General features: G+C 41.2%; 1 protein-coding gene across 1 annotated transcript; it reads right to left on the reverse strand.

The window, feature by feature from the left end:
- Window positions 1-724: 724 nt before the first annotated feature.
- Window positions 725-11,053, reverse strand: SLC30A10 (solute carrier family 30 member 10). The gene is made up of 4 exons (XM_083858083.1): window positions 10,450-11,053; window positions 9,943-10,026; window positions 6,323-6,559; window positions 725-5,583 (listed from the first exon to the last, which is right to left on the reverse strand). Exons 1-4 carry the CDS (start codon window positions 10,955-10,957, stop codon window positions 5,108-5,110), a joined length of 1,305 nt encoding a protein of 434 aa, XP_083714209.1. The 5' UTR covers window positions 10,958-11,053; the 3' UTR covers window positions 725-5,107.
- Window positions 11,054-23,367: the final 12,314 nt, after the last annotated feature.

Here is a 23,367-nt window from a genome sequence, read left to right on the forward strand (position 1 = left end):
AATTTTGTCAGGAACTGCTTTAAAAATTTTTCAGTTCTGTCTTCCAAATCATTAGTTGTCCATCGTCTACAAGCTGAGTGACACCAACCACACACAAAAGCACAGGCAATATATTGGCCAAACATGAACTGAATTTCTTATGGAGCATTTATGTAGCATCTGCCACTCAGACAGAACCAAAGAATAAAAAAATCCCAAAGCCTAGCACAATGACCACTGCCTCCTTATTGATTATTGTTAACTAAATAAGTAGGGACATAAACAGCTGGAGAACTGGACACAATAGGGTAGGGACCAGTTGGAAGATACCTGATACTGATGCTAAGAAGAGAGAAGCATCTCCAGGACTGCTGCTCCAAAAACAGCACCTAAACTTGTAGTGTTAGACCTCATCCCATTTCCAGCATGTACATTCAGGTCATGAAACCCAGTAGTGAAAATCATACATGTTTAATTTTCTCCATGTGGCAAAATACAAGGCTGATTGCAGAAGAAAAGCTTTTGAGTGTTGATCCCCTTTTCTTCTAAACACATACAAAATTTGCAACATTAACTGTCTCACAGGATGAGAACAAATTTCACTCATACAAAAGTTCTAAAATTATGCAGAGACACAAGCTCCCTATTGCTAGCATACATCAGGCTCAGAACAAAGTTTTATTTAAAAATACACTTTATTTACAAGACATTCAAGCTTCATTTTGATAAAAATATAGCTGTACCTAAAACCTTAAGTCATTTCTCACTAATGGGTAATAAAACCACAGTGAGATTCAGCAATCATGGAAATTACATTTTGGCACATTAAATCACATAAGGAACAGAAAAACTGAAGGAAACTTTTAAGCAACACGGCTCCATAAATGTAACAATCTTCTACAGTGACATCTTCACATCAAGGTATCACTGTTCAAATAAAGTATTTAACATAGAAAGTGCTTCCACTGTACAGCAGAGTAAGTAGTAGAACTTATAGGAATGTTCATAGCTTTTGAATTATCTTTTGCCAAGCTTTCCCCCAAGATGTTAATGGATGACCCATGAACCCTCCTGATTTCTTTATACCTTCCCAGGTTTAGAAATCCACCTTTCTTAAGAAGTTAATTCAGGCAGAGCGTTTATAAAGAATTTAATTATACATAAACACATGTGTTCATATTCTCAGGATGACTACTTGGATTACACTTCTACACAGACCACAGGACACAAAATAGTCCTTAGGAGTAGATCACATCAAGCCATCCATAGAACTTGGGTAGTGAACATCTCTTTGGGAAAAATCTAGGTGCTGGCATATTCCCTTCAAAGTTCAGAATAAAAGGGAGTATTCAGGACAGTAAGCATTATAATAAGGAATGGGAGAGGGAAAGAAGAGAAAAAAAATAAAGAAGGTCAAACACTGGTTTGCAGTAGTAAGGTATGTCACATAGCAAAACCAGAAAGTGGGTGTATTTTAGTAGAATGGAGTGCAAAAAATTAAACCAGTGCATAAAAAGGTATTTCTAAACTGTATTATTGGTAGATCACCATGACCAGGCTATCAAAACCATCCTGCTTTTATTGAAGAAACAACGAGAAAAAACACTAAGAGGGAAAAAACACACTTGCACTATGAGTCAAGGTAAGTATTGTAAGGAAGACAAGGGAAAGGAAATCAGCTGAAAACTGGCAAAACAAAGACAATACTCCTGAAAACCGTAGCAGTTTTCTTAATAATGAAGAGTAAAGGCAACACCTGCATTTAGAGGGTTTCAGAAGAAGAAGGGAAAAAATCAAATTGGCACTTTTGGCATGTGTGAAAAGGTGACAAAGAATTGATTCCCTTCAAGAAAAGGCAAACAGCTGACAAAGGCCCTTAAATTGCTTTTGCTTTCAGTGTCATGTTATTCCAGGTTTCACTTTTACTGCAGAATGATCTGGCCAGCCTAGCAAAGGTTTTGTCATCATCCTACTAAGTCACATGTAGGACTGGCTATGGATCACATCCACAGGAGCTGGACAACCAGTTGAAAGTCACACATAATTTAAGCACACTTCCTTTGCCACCAGCAGCAACAGACAGAAGGGACAATCATTGAAAGAGAACCCAAAAACCAAGAGAGACAATCGTAAGGCAGTGCTTGAAGAGGACAGAGCAGCACAATCAACCTGCATTTGTCAGAGAGTGAAACAAAGTAATTCAGCTAAAGAGGCCAGAACAGAGCTTCTATGACAGTGCAGTAAGCTACAAAACAGAATTCAGAACAAGTGCCCAGAGATAAGGGCTAACATGGAAATATACTGTATCTCAAAATGAGGGAAGCCTGCCTCAACAGAATTAGAAGAAAAATGGCAAGAGCTGAAGGGAAATATGCCAATACGAAATACACACAGATTGGAATGAAGTCTCCCGCAGAAGTAGAGAGGGGACACACAGTACAGGAGGAAAATATTTTGTTACTCAAATGAGGGCAAAGATGGTGGTCAGAAACCTTAGTTGAATACCCTGAAAGTCCCCAAAAAAGAGCAAGGCTTATCCCATAAATAACATAGCTCTGTTGGTTTTGCTTGCTTAAGTATTAAAGCAAATTTAAAATCTGTCATTATTATCTTCAAAATCTATGAAGATTCTATAATCCCTGGTATTTTCCCATTTATTCACAGGCAACAATTACAGTACATTCAACCAGACAAGAGAAAATAAAGTTTAAAAATGTTATTTCATTGTATTGTATGTTGTATTTACAACACTTTTAAAAAGTTTTAAAAAAATACATAGCCACGGTTTTAACACAGGAAGAATAAAAACTGTCCATTTTGACAAATGCCCCAACATCATACATACTAGTTTTCTTTAATCCCAGAGTAAGTACTGCCATTCCAGCTTTCAACCATTTAATAAAGTATGTGTATATATATATATATCAAATTACCTGATTTAAGATACAAATAAGTATGCTTAACCATGAAAGGGTGCTCATTTTACAGGATATCTGGGAAGAAAGCTCTCCCGTAGAGTTTGTTGTTATTTTGGGAGATTTCTATTCCAGTTCTCAAAAACACGATAAATATATTTGTTATTTACATCTACGCATCATCATAGATGAAAATAAAGAGGAAAAAAAAAAGAACAGAAGAAAGGGCTGACTTACTTCATGGCACATGCTTTTAACAGACAGAGCAATTCTTACAATGTTTTCTGATTTACATTAACTCATGCAATAATTGCCAAGTGAGAGCCTGCTGCTGCCAATGGAATCAAAGCGCCTGGAGGATCAAGCTCTTAATTATATTAACAAAGAGGTAAATTTATATGATACAAACTTACAATGAAATGGTATAAAATATCTTAATTCATAAAAAAATCTATTTAAAAGGGGTAATCATAATTCTAGAAATGTTCTATTTAGATTGAAATCACTGCTTCAGTATATATTACATTCCAAGCAGTAAAATATCCTGCTGTGTGTTTTAATATTCATCGAATTATTGCAATCATCTTTATTAATAAGGAGTTGGCTGCTTTTAAGCCATCCTTACAAGGAGGTCCTGGTATTTTTCCAGCCCAATCTGGAAATCAATTTGCCCTTTCTGTTCAGGTGTCACTGAGGTAAAGACACCACTATTCTACAAAGGTGTCCCTGTGAGTAAATGGATAAAATAGCCTGTCCAGGCCACACAGACCATTGAAAGGCTGGTTTTGCCAGCAAAATATATTTGGGATCTTCTGGATCTGATCTGCATAGCAGGGAGACCAAGCACTAGGCTCAGTGTGGATTGAGTAGTGGGTTTCCCCTCCCAGAAAGCTGTGGAACATATGAAAATCCATATGTTCCAGAAATCCAGCACTGGTGACAAGGTGCATCACCTTGTTTTCCTTAGAGCACTCTTGCGTACCTTCAGAAAGAGCAAGCAGCCAAAAGATAGTGAACTGCCTCACTAAACACACTTTGAGATACACCTTTGGGCAGGGGGAAGAGGGCCAGGGCAGAGGGTAGGGTTCAAGGCATCATGACCTTTAAAACCAGTCAAGAAGAAATGATTGAGACTAAACCAGGAAAAAATTCCTGGTTTAATTTTTATAAAGCTCCCTCTAAGTGATAATACTGCATAAAAGACTTTAAAGGTGCTTCCTTAATTAATACAATATTAAATTATGCCTTAATAATAGAATTGCAGAATTTCAACTGTTTGTAATAAACTGTAGCTTATTTATTCAGCATGAATAATGACAGACTGTGTTAAAGATAATGCAATCATCCTGCACAATGATGAAGTAAGACCATGACTCTTGGAACTTGTGTTGTCAGGAAAAGGATAATAAGAATTTTAAAAGACTGAGTTGTACAATCATAACAGTGAAAAAGATAAAAGTTAATTGGATGACTGCCTGCATTTCCATTTTCTAGAATCAGTACAGACAACGTTAGTAGGTACTTATTTGCTTTCATGACAAGCAGTCTATTCCTTAGCACACTCATCTGTGATTAGGCTGGGACTCCAGTATGTGGAGAAGCAAGACCAGCTTTTGCTCTGTCCTTAAATACAGGAGTCAATCAAGAAAATAACACAAGTCAAAATTCCTGAGTGCTTCCCCTTAGACACTCTTAATTTCATTCACAAACTCCACTGGCCAGAATTGTTACTGTTAAAAATGAACTGTCCAAAATTGGGGTTCAAGGACCAGTAAAGCATCTCTACTGAAGTCCTTTATAAATATACAGTACTTCAGCCCAGTACAATCATTTACTGGCCACAGGGCTTTCAAGAAACAGCTCACTTCCACAGGAAAGGCCAGAGGTTCTTTCCCAGTGCTACTGGCCATGAACTGCAAACATCAGTGCAGACAGAGAGCGATACACCCCATCCACTCTAACAGCAGGAATTCAGCCTCAGTTTGGCAAGGAACTGGGTAAGGCTGCATCACAAAAGTCACAGAAACGCAACAGCCTTGGTGGAAATCTTAACCCTTATTTCAGGTACAAGGGGGTTTTAGATGTATTTGGTTTACAGCTAAAGCATAGAAGTCTTTTTGCCACACCAACTTCAGCTACAACCACCGATGCCCCCCTTCCCAACCAGGATATGTTTGCTCCATGAGAACACGCCACAGAGCAGAGCAAATTGCCTAAAATCGTGTACTACCCGACAGGGATTTGTCATCGGACATGTCACAGTTTTTCACGTTTTTCACGCTCTCCTCTGCCACTGGGTCCTCCATAGGGATTTCAACGTCACTTTTCTTTGAACCATTGTCTTTGTCCTGTGCAGAGGGTGAGCTTCCACTTTTCTCCATGTAGCCATTTGTTTCAGCCCGGGGCAGCTCCCTCTGGCTGCAGCACAGATGAGAGTCACAGGCTTTTGAGATGCAGGGAGAGTTGCACAGTAGATGTGAGGTCTTCTGGTCAGTATACTCAGGCTGGATGGTCACAGAATGGACTCCTGCCTCGTGGAAAATCTTCCGCATTTTGTGAGCAGCATCTTGGTAATCAGAAGGGGTTTGGCACTTGACATGGAGAGTGGCAATGTTCTTCCCGCTGGCAAGCTCCCAGACGTGCACCTCGTGGAGGCTGCTGACCCCTGGTACACGAGATAGTCTGTCAGCTGGAAGACATAAGGGAAAGGTATTAGGGGCTTTGGTGCACTGGCTAATTATCAGCTGTCTCATTAGGCACCCTATCCAAAAGCAGAGGTGTCAAAACTATCATTTTAGAAGAGATATACTTGATACAATGTGTCTACTCCCAGCTGCCTTCAGGTGATGAACATGGCACCCTTCCTTTTGGATTCACAGTCCCTCAGGCTCCCTAATGGCAATTTACCAGCTGTTCACAGAGGAAATATTACAGCATCACTTCCTCCATCAAGATCCCACATCTTCTGGTTCCTTTAAGCCCTGAGCATGAGGGAATTCCTGAAATACCCAGTGTTACCCCACAATTAACCAGTGTGAACAGTGCCTAAGAGCTACAAAGTTAACCACCCTTAATGGAAATTTCTAAGATGTTTTGGAAGCTTTTCAGAAGTAGCCCTTTCAGAAAGGTTGGAAAAGATTGTAACTCAAAGTCATTTCTTTCACAAATAACCCACAAAAGCATTAACAGCTCAAGACCTGGTATTTTTGATGTATTGTTGGAGTACCACATTCTCAAAATGCATGCTTTAACTAATCCAGAGAGATTTGAATCATGTTGCTAAGACACAGGCATGTGACTATTTCTCACAGTTCTTGAGATTTAGAGCTATTACAAGTAAATAATCCAAATATGTCATTCCACAAATAACATATACATTGAAATACACCATTAAAATTAACATCATTTCAACAACAAATTTGACTTACTCAGTATTTGCATATCAACCCCTTTGGGGACCATCTGCAACAAGATAATTGAGGTCTCCTTCATAAGTGGGAATGCAGAAGACAAGATGATGAACACCATAACTATTGTCAGGCTTGGATCAATGTAGCACTGCCAGTTACACGGAGCATTCCCCAGAGGACGTACATAGAAGATAGTAGCAGTAATTACCACGACCACAGATCCAAGTGCATCTCCCATAACATGCAAAAGAACACCTGAAACAAATGGCACAATTTCCATTAGTGGGGTGGGGTTGGTGTTTTTTGCTTTGTTTTGTTTTGTTTTTTTCTAGGAGGAGGTGTAATGCTGTGTTTTTCAAGCACGTTCCATTTGACATGAAGAATGCAACATTCCAGCCATTAATATCCTAACTAAAATTTTCAGTAACAGCTTTTGGAAAAAACAGCAAGGGAAATACTGACTCTGAAGCACTGCTGTTTGAGTGGGATGCATTATTAATCATGTAGGATATGCTAGTGACTGCTATCCAACTGCAAAGCCATGGTAACACAGAATGTGCTTGCTTAAATTCATGAAGATTATAAACAGATCCTGGCACATTAAATCTAAATTAAAAATTGATGACTAAATCTATCCATTCTACCCTGGAAGTTGAGAGCTGAAGACCACCCCCAATAACAATTACCTTCCCCCCACCAGTTTCTGTGACACTGCTGAAATCTGAAAAATGGCCTAAGTGAAATCTAAGCTGGCTCAAAATACCCTCAGACTCCAATTTTTAGCTCAAACTTGATTACCAGTCATATTAAACCTTGTTCCATCAATACTACTAGCCTTCAGACCTGCCAAAAATCAGAATCTGGTTCCAGATTCAGTCCCATGGTTTAGTGCCTAGACTACTCTGAGAGGAATGCTGGGTACCTCTTTTTACATTTTATGAAGATGGTTTTGTACAAAAGGTAAAGACACAAAACAGGCTCTTTCAGTAACACATTTAGCTGCTCTTTAAACTACAATAACCAAAGCAGTCTAGAGTGGCAATAATCAAAGCAGTGCCTTTTTCTTCTTTTTACTACTCTACATAAACTTCCCTCTTCCCACCACTGCTCAAACATGTTCCAGTTTTGTTAGTTTTTACTGCTCAGAATCAGATTTTATTCCAATAAATAAATCCCATGCCTGAATTCAGAACATCTCTCTCTATAGGAAGAGAACTTCTTTGTCAATACTCTTTGTTTGGGGGCTGTGAGAGAAGAAACTGAACCATCTCTTTTTAACAATCCTATCACATACACTTTCAAGTGAGAAGCTGTAAAAGGCTCCCCCAAAACTCACTAACAACACAGCAAAGAGTTTTGATGATGATGGATATTGGATTAGCCCTAGAACTCTGGCTCTGCTGCTGTTTCTTGCCAGCTCTGTACACACACCTTGATCTGTGTGAGAAATGAAGGCCACAACCTCTGGAGTTCCTCCAAATCACTTGGGCCAGATAAGAAAGTACAAGCTCCTGGTGAGTCCAGCTCTTTATGCTGGAGTCAGGCATGTTCTGCCCTATTTGGCAGACTACCACAGGGTTTTACTCCTCCTAACAGTGTTGCAGTGTTTCCTTTTCATTTACAAATAGTTCTGATTCAGCATGGGCTATCAGCTGTTGCACTAACGAGAGGGACAGGCAGGATGCAGTTGCATTGCCCAGGCAACTAACAAGAGGGCACAGCTTATAAAGAACAGGAAAATGTTTCAGAAGCCTTCTTTAGAGTTAAGGAAAAAAACTAACTATGTCAGAATTTTGATGAATTAGTAATTGAGAATACAGAATTTGGAAATATGTTTACTTTACATTCTTAATGTCATTAATACATAATCCTGGTAATGCATCACAGAATTAGGGCTCAGACAGAAGTGTATCCATTTCCCCATCAAATCCCAAAAGCTATGATTATAAAGTGGAATGAAAAGTGAATTTTTACTAAATGAAGTCAGTATGGTAAGACCATAGGTAGTGCTTTCCAACAGCTTGCATTCCAAAGTCTAACTGAACTATTCTGCATATGCTCAAGCAGTAAAAGGAATAATTTCACACTACAATAATTAATCCTGCCAGGCAGAATTTGTGAATTCCTGTTTCTACCAGTAATAAAATCAAGGAAGCCATTCCTCTACCAATCAATTTTGTCCAGCCATGTTTTTCAGGGAGGCTCCAGTTCCACAACAAAAGAATTTATTGCCAAGTGACTATGAAGTAAGTACAGCATGTAACTAACTTAAAAGGAAAAGTATGGATTGAATCAGAATTTTGAAGACACATATCTTTATGACTACAGAAGCAAGGAATGTTTATAAAGACAATAAAATAGATTTCACAATGGTGACATACTAAAGTAACATTTAAAATTTTCTTTTTAAAAATCAAAAATGACATGTACCTTAAAATAACTGTCACAAAATTCCTTATCCTTCAGATATTTTTTTGAAAGCTTCCAGCATCTTTATACCTAAGCAAGGCCTTTTCCAAAGTAATTGGTTCCTTACTCTTCTCTCCTTCATCCGTGAGTGTTACAGTTTGCTTATCCAGTGGTAAGACCCAACAATCTTACCACTATAATGCCATAATACCCAGTGACACCAACTTCTAGACATTCTAGCAAGTGTTGTGGCTCTAGCACATGGTTTGATTTTCCAAAGCATCTTCCCCTACAGATGCACTTATGTAGCTCTGCGAACACTTTTGAAAAACAGACACACATAAAACAAAACCCACAGTGAACACAAGGGCCTGACTGCTACATTGAGCTCTCAAGCTGAATTCATGCAAAGCAAACTCACACAAACTTGGGGTAATATCAGCTGCTGATCTGTGACCATAAGAAACCTGAAGCTACTGTTCTGATGGAGGTCTCTGAGTCCTTTCATTGGGGATAAACTCAATATTTCCTATCCTCAAAGACATTTGCTTTTGGTTCTGCTCAGAGCAGGTACATAAACGTGTATGCATAGGAATGCTTACACAGACAGGGAGAGACGTGGGTAATTTATTCCTAGGAGTAGCTTTATGTCCCACTCCACAGATTCCCAGAGACCTGCCAAATTACAACCATAGGAAGGGCTGATCCTGTCACACACTCCCAAGGATGGGTTCACACCTGCAAGAACACCATGCTAAAGCACAAGTTTCAGAATCCTTTTCCTGATGCTGACAAACTATTTTCAACCTGGGGGTTTAAAAGGATTTCTGTTTTCCGCCCAAAAGCATTTTAAGTTTGAAAACTGCTCAACTATTACATCAGTGACACTCAAAGATGTACCTCATAGCTACCTGTGTTACCTTCCTGTAAAGCCTCTAATGCCTTGAGCTGAGTGCAACAGGGTTTGTGTCCTTTCCAAATGTTCAGCTGCACTCTTCTAAGAATAAAAATCAAAATGTGAGCACACTCAAAGCCAAATCAGTATGACAATAATTTGTTACTCCTCATGGTAGTCCATAAAATCAAAATACTCCTGCTAGAGATAACTGGATCCAATTACACAGAAGAGTCCCTTTGTTATTGGTATTTGTGGGTGTGTAAGTAAATCTGAAATGGAAATCATAAAGTGAAGTTAATTTAAAACTAGCAGTATACTCCCTATGTCATACCTCTGATGTTCAAGGCTTCAGACTTTTTCTCTTTTTTCTTCTCAGACCCCTCTTCAGGGCTCTTTTGGTCATTTGGTGCATCACCTGCATTCAAAGAAGAAACGCTGTGTTGTGTATAAGTTCTACAAACAGAAAAAACATCGACCTTCTCAAAAACAACTTACTTCAAAGATGACAAGAAGAAAAACACAAACAAACCAAAACATTTCCCGTCCAGCTCCCCTGGGCAAGGCCTCCCGCCCCCCTCCCGAGGAGACACCAGCAGCCTGGGGTAAAGTACAAGGTGAAGGAGGCAGCGGGTGCCTGAGTGAGCTTAGAGAAACCCCCTGGGGCCCAGGGGTGGCCTGGGGGCTCTGAAAGGGCACAGAGGATTGGGCCAACAGCTCGGCGGGTCCCGAGGGAAAACGAGAGAGAGAGAGGGGATGGGGAAGGGTGAGAGGGATGCTGAAGGGAGGGAAGGGAGAGACGCGGGACAGGAAGGGAAGGCGAAGCGCAGCCGAAAGGCACCTGCTCCATCCTCCTGTCCGTCCGGGGTGTCCCCGGGCAGGGACAGCGCGGGGGCAGGGGGGGCCCGGCGCCGCCGGCGGCAGCAGCAGCAGGCGCCCCAGTCCTGGAAGACCAGCAGCCCCACCACGTTGACGGCGAGGCCGAGGGTGCCGACGATGAGCACCAGCTGCGCGTCGTCTATGGGCTCGGGGCGGGCCAGGCGCAGGATGGAGTCCACGAGGATGGTGAAGCAGAGCGCGGTGAGGAAGACGGCGTTGCTGAGCGCCCCCACCGCCTCGGCGCGGCTGTAGCCGTAGGTGGCGCGGGGGCCGCGGCTGCTGCGGCGGGCGATGCGCCCGGTGGAGAGCCCCACGCAGAGCGAGATGAGGTCCGAGAGCATGTTGAAGGAGTCGGAGACCAGCGCGATGGAGTTGCCCAGGTAGCCGGACACCAGCTCGGCCACGAAGAAGCCGACGGTGAGCACCAGCATGAGGATGAGGCGGCAGGTCTTGCCCGAGTACCGCCCCATGGCGGCCGTGCGCTCCGGCCGCTAACGCTCCGCACCAGCGCCGCCGCCCTCCCGCCCGCAATAAGTGCGGCCAGCCCGGCCCGGCCCGGCCCGCACAGCACAGCACAGCCCCGCCCGCCCCAGGGCACCGCCCCGCCCCGCCCAGCCACGGGCAGCCACGGCGGGAGATGCGAAATGAACCAGAGCTGGAATCGAGCGGAGATGGATGGGCGCGGGAGGCGGCGGCGGGGAAGGGCTCTGTGGGGCGGGCAGAGGTGCCCAAGGCTGTGCTCCCTGCGCTCCTGCAGCCCGACACCGTGAGGATCCAATAATTACCGACCTTTGGTGCTTTATTGGCGGCGAAAGTGCCAAACCAAAGGACAGAGTGCCATCTACTGAGCCAGCTGATTTCCAGCCACCAACCTTTAAAAAGGTGTGTCAAAAAGCCGAGCGAGTCCTGGGCTGCATCTAAAGCAGCCTGGCCAGAAGGCTGAAGGTGGTTCTCCTCTGCTCTGCTCTGGTGAGACCCCACCTGCAGTGCTGCATCCACATCTGGTGACCCCAACATAAGAAGAACGTGGAGCTGTTGGACCAAGTCCAGAGGAGACCACAAATTTGATGGGAGGACTGGGGCACCTCATCTGTGAAGACAGGCTGAGAATGCTGGGGCTGTTCATCGTGGAGAGACCTCACAGCAGCCTTCCAGTATCTGAAGTGGGGCTACAGGGAAGCCAGAGAGGGGCTCTTCCTCAGGAATGGTAGTTATAGAACAAGGAGTAATGGCTACAAACAGAAAGAGGCAAATTTAGGGTGGTAAGATAGTGGCACAAGCTGCCCAGGGAAGTTGTGGATGCCCCATCCCTGTCAGTGTTCAAGGCCAGGTTGGATGGGGCTCTGGGAAACCTGGTCTAGTGAGAGGTGTCCCTGCCTGTGGCAAGGGGTTGGAACTTGGTCTTTAAGGTCCATTTGCAGCCCTTAACATTCTATGAGTCTATGAAAGTAGTACCTTAGTGTTCACAAGTCTATCACTACAAGAAAAATAATTGCATACACTTTTTAACCTACAGGATACTCTACAAGAACCATGCTAAGGCAGCAAACCTCTAGCTTTTATTCATAGATGTTTTATTGCTGTTCTTATGATGGTTCTTGCAAAAATGACAACTCTGCTCGCAAATGGAAGAAGGACAGAGCTGGACTACTGATGCGCCACTTCAAATTAAACAACTAAAAGGGCTGCTGTAAAATCAAGTCATCCTCAACTATGGGGTTTTCAGTATCAGAAGTGGACCCAAAAATAATAAATAAATTACGCAAGACCTAGAGAAAATTATGTCCTTAAAATGCAATCTTGTGAGAGTTTGGAGGATTTCAGCAATGCCAGAGGCAAACCAGTGCTGAGGTACCACTCCAGCAGCTACAATTCACACTGAAATGCCACATCACACGTTTCATCACGCTCGACAAAGCACCCATTGCTGTCAGATTTTAAGCCAGCAAAGCCAGGCAAAGCTATCTTGTCCCACCTACCTAAAGCAGTGTTCTCTACAATCAGAAATTCCTTAAGGCCCTCAGGAATTTCCTCTTTGTTCTAACTCTGAGGCAATTGCATTGTTACTGCTGTTGATTGAGCCCTTGCTTGAATACATCTTTTAAATGAGGCCTCTCCATTTCACCTAATTCTGTGCACAGAACCCAAGATATGTAGTAACCTCTGGAGTGGACTTGAGTAGCCTTTCAGGGGATAGTCTCCCCTGCAAGGAATTAACACTCAACTCCCAATTAAGCAGAGATTCACACATTCAATATCCTGCAATATGCAAATTAACAAATGCATAAAAACAAATGTATTGAAATGAACTTTGCCATAAAAATAGACACATTTGTGGGAGAGGATAGAATAACATATGTCAACACACATTTCAGATCTAGAATTACAACTACCAGCATAGGATAGGAGATGCTTAATGGTTGTGCCAAATCAAAAGCACAAAGGTAGAACAATAAGAAGAAAAATATTAGTTATAGAAGGTTTAATAGTCAGGTATAAATTTTAAAATGACAGACCATATCTTCTGTACTATAATTAATGATAGAAAACTCTGCCTCTGGCATTTCACTGACAATCAAAAAAAAAAAAGAACCAAAAGACAGCTCTCTGAAGCCTGGTTAATTGCACCTTCATAGAACTGAAAGGAATTTCCAGTGGCTTTTATTTTAGGAAGACATAATACAGTAGTTGAAACATCATTAATCCTCCCATGAAAAATATACATCAACCCTCTTTGGAAAAAAAAAGGAAGTTTCATAGCGCTGAACTTGCTTCAAAACATAAAAACATCACAGTTATTTTGAAGAAATAATGTTAGAAATATTGTTTTCAGCAAATAAGGCTGTGACTAAGTCCTCTGACATGGAGCACAATTACAGCTGACTCTCTGAAGGTCTCAGAAACTCTATGTGTTCAGAGCCTCAGCTCTGACACTGGATCTGCTGATCCACTGATTATTCCTTCTGTCAAGCTCACACATCTCCATCTGCTTGTCACAGAACAGCCACACACCAACAAAGAACAGAGCAGTGTCTCCTGGGTCAGACCACAGATTCGTGTCTGGACTGTTTCCAGCTCCCATCTACACCTTTGGGAGATGAGGGAATCAAACCTGCAGAGTCTTCAAAACACTGGGCAGATACAGAGGAACAGGAGATACACAGATACACTGGTACAGAGGATCAGCAAAAGTCCTGATTGTCCCCTTTATCCTTTTCCTGTATGGTCTCACATTTGATTCACTTTTCTCTTCTGAACATTTAGCACACATTTTTATGGAACTGATCATTCACTCCTGCTTTCTGTTTCTCATCTTCTGTCATAGCTTAAAGCCCAGCTGGCAGGTCTGCCACACAGCAGCTTGCTCTCTCCCACCTCCAGGAGGATAGGGAGGAGAATAAAAAAAAAACAAAAAAAAACAAAAAAAAAAAAAAAAACAAAAAAAAAAACACCTTTAAGGGTTGAGATAAGAACCATTTAACAATTGAAACAAAGTAAAAACAAACAAACAAACCCACAAAACCAAACCAAAACAAAAATAAACCAAAGAAACTAGTGATGCACAGTTTCTCATCGTCCTCTGACCGATGCCCAGCTCATCTCCCAGCAGTGATCAATGACTCCTGGGCAACTCCTCTCAGCTCATGTTCTGAGAATGACTCTGTGATATGGAATATCCCTTTGACCAATTCAGGTCCTGCCTGTTCTGGCTGTGCTCCCTCTGAGCTTCTTGTGCAGGTCCTCACTGTCAGAGCACGGAAAATTGAAAAGTCTTTGACTTGGAGTAAGCCCTTCTCAGCAGCGACTAAAACATCAGAGTACTATCAATATTTTCCTCATGCTGAATCCAAAATACAGTGCTGTACCAGTTTCTATGAAGAAAATGAACTATCCCAGCCAAAACCAGGACATCTTCTGACCAGCTCTTCATCCATGGAAGAGCCTTTCCCTTTCCACTAAGGCTGCTTAGAAGCCACTTGGACATCCAAGCTTTAACTTTCCCCATTATGCATCCAAACCCCCCTGTCCCTCTTTATCCAGGTGCCACAATCACTTAAAAACAAACTCCTAAAACTGCCAGGTAAGCAAAGTTACCCTAATCATTCTCATTCAATAACCTGTTGCTTTCAATTACAAGAATAATTAATTCAAGTGAATCTTCAAAATAAAGTTTGTGTTATCCCTGTAGCTCTTTTACACTTTGATCTTCTTCTACACAGTCCAGAAGAAAGCCATGATCCTGAACATAGGAGTCACTGACCCCATTACCAGTTTTCACTCAGGCTCTTCCCCCTTTCTGGCACTTCCATTCTGCCTGCACAAAGCTACCTACAGTATCAGAACATTTGGTCTCAAATCCTTTTAAAAAGGAACCACGTGTATGATTGCTCTGCAGTGTGCTTGGCATCTACAGTCAGTTTTACACTGACTGTAGACATCCAACAGTAGAATGTTATAATTTCACCTATTCATCCAGTCCTGAGATGGCCTTAGCAAGCTACATATTATTAAACAAAAAAGCAGCCTGAATATCCCAGGCTCTCCATTTCTGGCTGTGCTGAGTTGAACAGATTCTTAAGAGGTACAGAAAAGGAGGGCCAGCACCTTAGTTTTCTAAATGATGTGCCAACTTTAGTTGCAGCTACCACACTGCTAGAAAAGCTGCAGTTTTCTCATCATAATCAGGAACAGAAATTAGAAAAATTCTTCAGAAGTTCTAAAATTATTACAAACTTACCTTCTGAACCCCAAAGATGCAAAGCACTCCTGTAAGCTTCACGATCTCTGTGTACCAGGCTTTCAAAGTACTCAACAAACCAATTTTTAACACTTAGCCATTGGCAGCCAAGAGACTGTCCCCTAAGGGAATGCTTAGGTAACAGTAAAGCAGAGCAAGTATGTATTATACTTTCCCTTAATACTCTTATTCTTCAAGTATTTTCAGCCCAAGTGAGTTTCTGAGCTAGATATCTCTATCTAGTAGCCCCCAATGGATTTTTCCTTCATGCCCTGGTCCATCCTCTCACTCAGAAATGCAGACTTTAACATTAATTGGAAACAAGCTCCACACATCACCTCTCATGGTGTGAAGAACCATTGGATAGTTTAGTTTGGAACCTCCCTGCCACAGGAAGAGACATGGGCAGGTTACTCAAAGCCCCATCTGGCCCACCTGGCCAGGAACACTTCCAAAGATGGGGCAGTCACAGCTTCTCTGAGCAATGTACTCCAGTGTCTCACCACCCTCAGAGTAAAGGATTTCTTCCCAATATCTAATCTAAACCTACCCTCTGCCAGTTTGAAGCCATTCCCCCTTGTCCTGTCACTACCTGCCCTTGTAAAAAGTCCCTCTCTTGCTCTCTTGTGGGGCTCCTTTAGATAATGGAAGGTCCCTTAAAGTCTCCCCAGCGCCTTCCCTTCTCCAGGCTGAATAACCTCAGCTCTCTCACCCTATTGCTTTTTTCTCATTGTTTTGAACCTGAATCCTGCTAGTTTCACTTAACATGTTCTTGTTTCAGAAGATAGGACAAACATTCAATGGATACTGACCTTCCCTGTGCCACTCTTGGTTTAGCAGATTTGTGCCACGTCCTCCTTAAATTACTAATTTTCAAGGTGGCAGGCAAAAATCTACTTAATTACTTCCAGAGAAGACATCACCAGCCATTGAAAACAGGATATCCCTGTAATTATGAAATATTACAACAATAACTGCAGTAATGATGTTAATTTTCTCCTACTGCTGAATAAAATTAAGGTCACTCATAGTCTCGTACTTCCATAGAATTTGGATAGCAAAGAGAATCATGAAAATAAGGAACTATTAGAATTACTAGTAAGAGACATCACTCTCCATGCTGCTTATCAAAGTCCTGTCAGATTTTAATTTTTAACCCATCATAAAAAGTTGTTGACAAATGTCACTTCAGGAATCACCTGGAAGAAACTGGAGAATTAAAGAAGCCAACGCCCACACTCTGCTGTATGTAATGAAGGAGTTATGCCTCTTTAAGGCAGTGAGGAGGAAAATATTACATTTGTACTAAAAAACTGAGGCTGATTCTGGGCACATGACATTTAAAGGCAGCATCCCTAGTCTGAAATGCAATAGGAGGCTGTGAGAGGGCCTTTAATCTTCATTCCAAGAAGACCTGGTGGCAACCTTGACTGTGAAGTTCGTTTCTCTAAATTAGGAATCATGGACCAAAATCATAGCAAATCTAAATGGCAACCATGTGGTTGGCTTCTGCCACAGATAAATTCAACCACAAAATGAAAAATAAAATAAACACCAGCCAACAGACCTGGTTGTGGAAGGTGGTTTGGTCCTCATTCTTTCCTCATTTTATTTGTGTCTCTCTCTTACACCTGGAAGAGGAAGAAGGAGTTTCTTGGCATAGACCAAAAGGTAGAATGGCTGGGAAGTCATTAGGTCTGCTTCAACTCAGGGAGCAGAAGCCTAGACCAGCAAGACTTTGGTAGTCTGGGGAAAAGCTTTATCAGTGTCCTTGGCAGAGTACAGAGGTGAATGTTCCTGCATTTTTAATCACAGCTGTGATTCCTCAAGACAGTCCTGAAACTGTCCTGGGGAGAAACTCTGTACTGGAATTTCACCTGAGAACGTATTTTTCATGCTCTCCTAAATTTCACTTGAATATACTGGTGGGTCGATCTGAACAATGAGCCTGTGGGATTATTTAATTCCTAGAACAGAATTTTTGTTTTATTTTTTTTCTATTTTAAGATGGTTGTTCAGTTTTTAAGTTAAAAATCACTGTTCTCTGCACTTAACACCCAGCATAAAAAAGCTTTTTGCATACTTTAGAACATATCTAGTCAGTCTCTGCTCTATCACCTGGATAAAACTTCCTGAAATATTTCAAATACTTCACTTTTTTTTAAGTGTTGCTCTCTTATGTTTTTCATATAAATGTGTGTGTATTTATATCTACATATGACCTTTTCCAGGTAGCACAGCGCATTGCAAAGAACCTGACAGAGAAAGCCACTAATTTTGTCACTGTAAATTGCATTGAGTCCTACTGTAAAAGCTTCATTTCCTCTATCAGTAGCATTTCTAGACTGAAACTGATACCAGACTTACACCTGTATCAAACAGTCTGCAGAATATCCAAATAAAACACTTGCAGTTAACGTATACAACATGTCAGCCTTAAAAAACCCTATTGTATTGAAACTATTTATGACTTTGAACTCAGTTATCTTAGAGTCCTTTTATTTCCTTACAGCTCACCCCAGATATGGTGATGTAATTCAGAGGCTGTCAATACCCTTACTAAGAAATTGGTTCAAGGCTGAGAGCAAATGCAGGTACACAAAGTTCAGCAGCACTAGCACTGTTGGAATCTAGGTTCAGAGAGTTTAATCTCACCTTTATGCTGTTGCATAAACCATCAAGGGATGCTTTGCATGCTTTACTCAGGGACTTCACTTTTTCATTCTACACTTTCCATTTTGGACACAACATAGCCCAAAACCATTTGCTTTTACTCTCTTTGATGCACATTTTTCTCATTGACAACCAATCCTCAGTTTATCTTCTGAAGTTTCTTTGAAGAGCACTCAAAATTCTGAAGAAAATTTAGTGAAGGACATTGCTAAATAAACTTTCACAGTCTCTTCCCTGTTCTTTTTAAAGACTGAATATTAGAGCTCCACCGAATATAAATTAATACAAGTCTGGTTACCTTTGCAGTGGCTGCTCAGAAAAGCTTTGGAAAATTTTGGTGAGGACTATTTGCCACACTATTAAACTAAAGAAGATCTTCAAATAAATATGTGTTCAGTCTTAAGCATTTGATAAACACTTAAAAATACTTTGAGAGTGTCCCTTGGCCTTTTTATTCCATCTGAGAGGACTACATCCAGCAAAGCCATAAAATTGAAATATTTTGTTACATTAGGCTCTGTTTACCTGCATGCCAACACATTAACCTCTCTGGGCTTTATGGAAATAAATACATAAAGCATATATTCCTTCATTTATGCATTTATGCATAATGTTTAGGAGTTGGACGTCACAGGGCACTACAGAGGCAACATAAATCCTGAGGATGAGGATGCACTGTGTGACAGAAATGTCTTTTGGCAAACTCTGGTGCTGTACATTCTACAATCATCTGTATGAATGCAGCCAGGGCATGAATTGGTGTGAAGGGTTTAGTGAAGGATTGGTGCTTTCAGGGAAAAATAAAATCAACCTGTTGAAAATGCACTTAAAAGAGAGGAAGCACAGAATGATGCTGATCTTGAGGAAAGGATTATTGGCTTTTCAGGAGCAAAAAGCAGAGTAAACCAGAGGTTTGTTCTTACAGGTGTTACACTCAGTGTTCCTTCTAATTCCTTAAAAAGGTCTCTGAGTCCTCATCACCTGGCAAAGTCTGTCACACTTTCAGCAGTGCATTTGAGAAAGAAAAGTATTCCAACCAGGAAACTTGATTTTCTCATTTAAATGAGGTTAAATTAAGTAATCATGAAATTCTTCAGACTGACAACCTAAGAAACTGAAATCCTTTGTTCTGCAACTTTAATTCCCAGGCCATTTTTGCCACCTGCAGTACACATTTTTGCGATTGTTGAATCAGAGAGCATAGCTAAAAATACAATTGTTTTTTGATACCTCCACGTTTTAGCCCACCAGGCCTCCACTGTGACATTAAGATACAGGTTAAGCAGCCATTTATTCACTTATTTTGTTCTAGAAATGTTCTCACTTCCCCTGGGATCAGCATATTTGCACCCACAGATGTGAATATTTAGTTCAGAATATTACAGCAACAAAGTCTTTCCAAATCACCCAGCCAGTAAAGGTGAGTGCCACTCTTCATTCACAGGTCTGCCCTCGAATGTCTCCTACTTAGAAAGCCTGGAAAAAAGATTTACCTTGCAGCAAACCTCAGTACAAACAAACTCACTCTGCATATATCCAGAAGGAGAAAAAGGTATGTTTTCCTTTTGTGTGACTGCTGGCTTGCTCTCCAGCTCTGATCTGAGAGGCAGGCTGCTGGTGCACCCTGAAAGAGGAGAACCAAGATCCAGCAGTGATGCCACACCAAAAGCTCACATACCTGCTCAGTTGCACAAACAGCGGATGTTAAAAGCAAAAGGCACTTGGTTCTTAACACAGACAGAACATGTTTTATTTAACAAGCTTTGCAAACACCACAAGGTCTCTCATGAGAAGATGAGAGACTGTTTCTCTCAGTCAGACATTTTATGGGTGGCTCAGTGTCAGGTGGGTTGGACTGGGTGACATCTTTATTTCCTACTTCCCTCCCCTCCTCGCTGTACAGATCACAAGACAACAGAAAAATGTTTTGTCCAGGTTAAACCTTTATTTATTTTCTCAAGGCAAACAAAAGAGAATTACTATGATCAGACTCAATGGGGTGCTTTTCAAACTGTGGTTCCTCTTACAGTTTAAAACTGTATATAAATGAGTAGAAGAGACAATTGTACTGACCTACATGGACAAGAGTAATCGGGTCTCTGTGTGCAGTAAAACAGGCTTCTTTATTTTTATTGTAAGGTCTATTGCCAGTATTAAAATTGTCTGGTATTTATTATGAGAGCGTGATGTTTTTTATTTTCATCTGTTTGCTACTCAGCCCTGTTTTTCATCTTTGTGCCAAAACTTCCTGCATAAGATACAAGACCTCAAAAGTGTCAGAAAACCCTGGCTGAAGGTGCTCTGTCATTTCCAACAGCAACAGCAAGAAAAGTCTTCTGTGAATTTCAATTTCTGGGAAAAGTTTCTTAGGGAAGCTTTAATATTTCTGTGTTTTAACGAGTATTTCCTGGATTTTAAGCCAAAACACTAACTAGTCTGTGATGCCATTTGCTATGGATGGCCCAGTTTGCTCAAGCTCCTCTACACAGCATGTCCTTTAGAGAGTACAGAAATACTTTTATACCTGTAGTGGCTGGTCTGGGCCAGCATCAAAAGAAAGAGCAGGGGCATGTCCTCCCTGTTCTCTTGCTGACTTCTCCTCTTACTCCTGACTTAGTGTGGGGAACTGCATTTGTCTGAATCAAGTGCAAGGATGGATCTAGAGGACAGAGAGCCTTAATTCAGCCTGGTGGGAAGAGAGGTGTTTGCAGCTGGACAGCTGTAATTTGACCAACTGAGAGAGGGGCAAATGGGAATGGCAGCAGATGAAGACTTAGGGAATAGGGCACACAGCAAAAGGGTAGCAAAACCCAGAAAAATGAGGGGTGAGGAATTGAAGAGTTAGGGGTGAGAAGCAAAACAAACCTAGAAAATGGGTGAAGGAGGAAATGGGCTCTGTCTGGGTAAGCAGGAATGGTAACTCGGAAAAACACATTTATACTTGCTCAACAAGAATATTCCTACTAAGATGAGAACTTGGGAAGTGGATGTTGCAATGAGTTAAATGAGTACAGCTGTAGAACAAGGGGAAAAATGGAGAGCTGATTTAGCACCTGTAAACACCTCCCCCAGAGTCCACAGGTCTCAGTATAGACGCATCTCACTCTGCCCCTGCTGTCAGCAGCATCCAGGAGTCCCACCAGGTAATTTTTCCATCCCTGATGGTAGGCCTTGCAATAGAGCAATGAGAACTGCTGCCTGTGGTGATAAACTGTGGCACTAATACACATGGAAGAATTTGCTTCAGTGGATTCAGATGCTCCCATTCCCCTCAGCACACATAGTTCAGCACTAGAGGATGGACCTGCTCTCCTCAAGTTTTGCTTTGGTTTTTTCAAAGTGGTGCAAACAAGAGAGGAGAAGGTGGTTTAAATCCACTCCCTACCTGGGGAACAGAGATGTGGAGGCAATTGTCCCCTTTCCCTAGAATGTTTAACAGGTAGAGAGCTACTCTATAAACCTTTACCTTCCAGTAAACCATCACTGATGTCAGGAGCCCTCTCAGGTGTCTCCAAAGGTGTTGCCTGTGGACAGCTGGACATCACCAGCAGCATTCAGAGACCATGTCCATCTGAATGAATTTCTGCTACTGGTGCTGACACTCTAGAAAATTCACCTTGCCTTCCAGCTCCAGGAAAGAGCATATTTTCCTCATATGCAGGATAACAAGAGGCAGAGGGATGAAATCCCTCTTTTTTCATGTTTTTTTTAATATATCCTTAAAATATATGTAAAACATGCTACTATACTTTTCAGACTACAGCTATCTGTTCTTTCTTTTGAAGGAAATGTAATAAAAGTCCCACTCAGATTCAATATAGAGAGGATTAGAGGAAACAAATGGGAAATTTTACCTAAGTGGGAATTACAAAATTAAGTCTGGAAGAAAAGAGCATTCCCTCTACTGTATCAAACAGCATTATCTTGCCTGTAGGCACTACTGGCAGCAGAGAAGTTTCACTGTACCAGAAACATAGAGGCAAAACCACTAGCAAATCTACACACTATATTTGTGAATAGTAAAAAATTCATCTCTGGCTCATGCAACTTAAATTCAGTTGAAAACTAAGTTGAGATGCCGGGTCTTTGCACATGAGTCTATTGGAGGAAGAAGGATGGATGTGTTGTCCCAGAAAGTTATTAGGAGCAGGATCCTGGAAATTCAGTGAGATCATCCTTTAGCTACACAATTGCCATTAATTTCAGTTAATTCCTTTCTTAGTGTTGATGTATTCCTCCTCCCTGACTTCACTCAGAAGCACAATTTCGGAAGTTGCCTTCCAAGAAGCAGATAAATAAGTAAATAGAGATAAATTCCATAAATAGAGACTTTGTCAGGAATTGATGACAGTTCCCAGCATGAAAGCCAACCAAATCCCCCAGAAAATTACGTATCACCAGAAATCTAGACTAAGAGCAACTTTAGTTTTAAACAGGTGGGCACACAAACAAGCGGGCACCAAAATCAGTTATGCATCTGGCTTTAATGTTAAACTGCAATGTAGTTAAAGCTTCAATATGATATTTAGATACCTTTAATAATGAACAGAAATATTTTCCAATTTAAAAGTCCATCAGAAAACACATTAAACACTATAACACAAACTAACAAATTTTTAATTTCTAGTTCCAAAGCCCTGTCCAATCTGAAAGTCAAACATAAGACTTACCTTACCTCACCTAGAGCAGTATGTAACAGCAGCTGCTTTTTCAGCCAAGATCTCAGCTTCCCCCCAATACATCCAGTTAACACTTTGCAAATATCTGGCTCCTATCTCAACTGAAACATTTCTAGTTTTAAGAAATACATTTGTATTTGTATGTGTATATAAAAACATTCAGAGAGAGAAAAAGAACTCACATGTATCTTACATCAAATAAATTGAGAGAGTTTCTCCAGGAATAAAAAAAATTAGTCCCCATCTCTCCTCCCAAATGTAGAATTATTTAAAATCCTACGCTATGAGAAATAATCTGAAAGGCCAAAACTGTATGCACTGAAGAGAACTTCCTGCAAAATGTTTCTCTGCTGAGTATGGCTGTTTCTCTTCTGCATGCTCTGCTAAGCACGGGTTAACAAACCCTAGAAAAGAATCCTCGGCACTGTAGTCACAGGTTTTTTCAGTCAGCATCCAAATATTTTCACAACATATTCCCAAATCAAGAAAGGGCACTTACCTATTATTTTGTCTCCTGTAAACAGTGAACACTGCTCTAAAGATAACCATGTCTCTGAGAAAAATTACAGCACAATTACTAAAATATTGAGAGGTCGAGATTGGAGATAACTGGTATTTCAGGATTAGGTATTTCATAACAAGTATCTCCTTAGGGTGGTAGCACACTTTGTCATGTGTGTTGGTCAGCCAGTGGATTAGGGAGGAAATTTCCCTTGCAGACCACTGTACACTTTGGAAAGAACAACACTGAAACTGCTTGCCTGTGACTTACTGATAAACACATGTGGCG

This window comes from Zosterops lateralis, assembly GCF_965231275.1.
Source record: "Zosterops lateralis genome assembly, chromosome: 3".
In the NCBI taxonomy this organism is placed as follows: Eukaryota; Metazoa; Chordata; class Aves; order Passeriformes; family Zosteropidae; genus Zosterops; species Zosterops lateralis.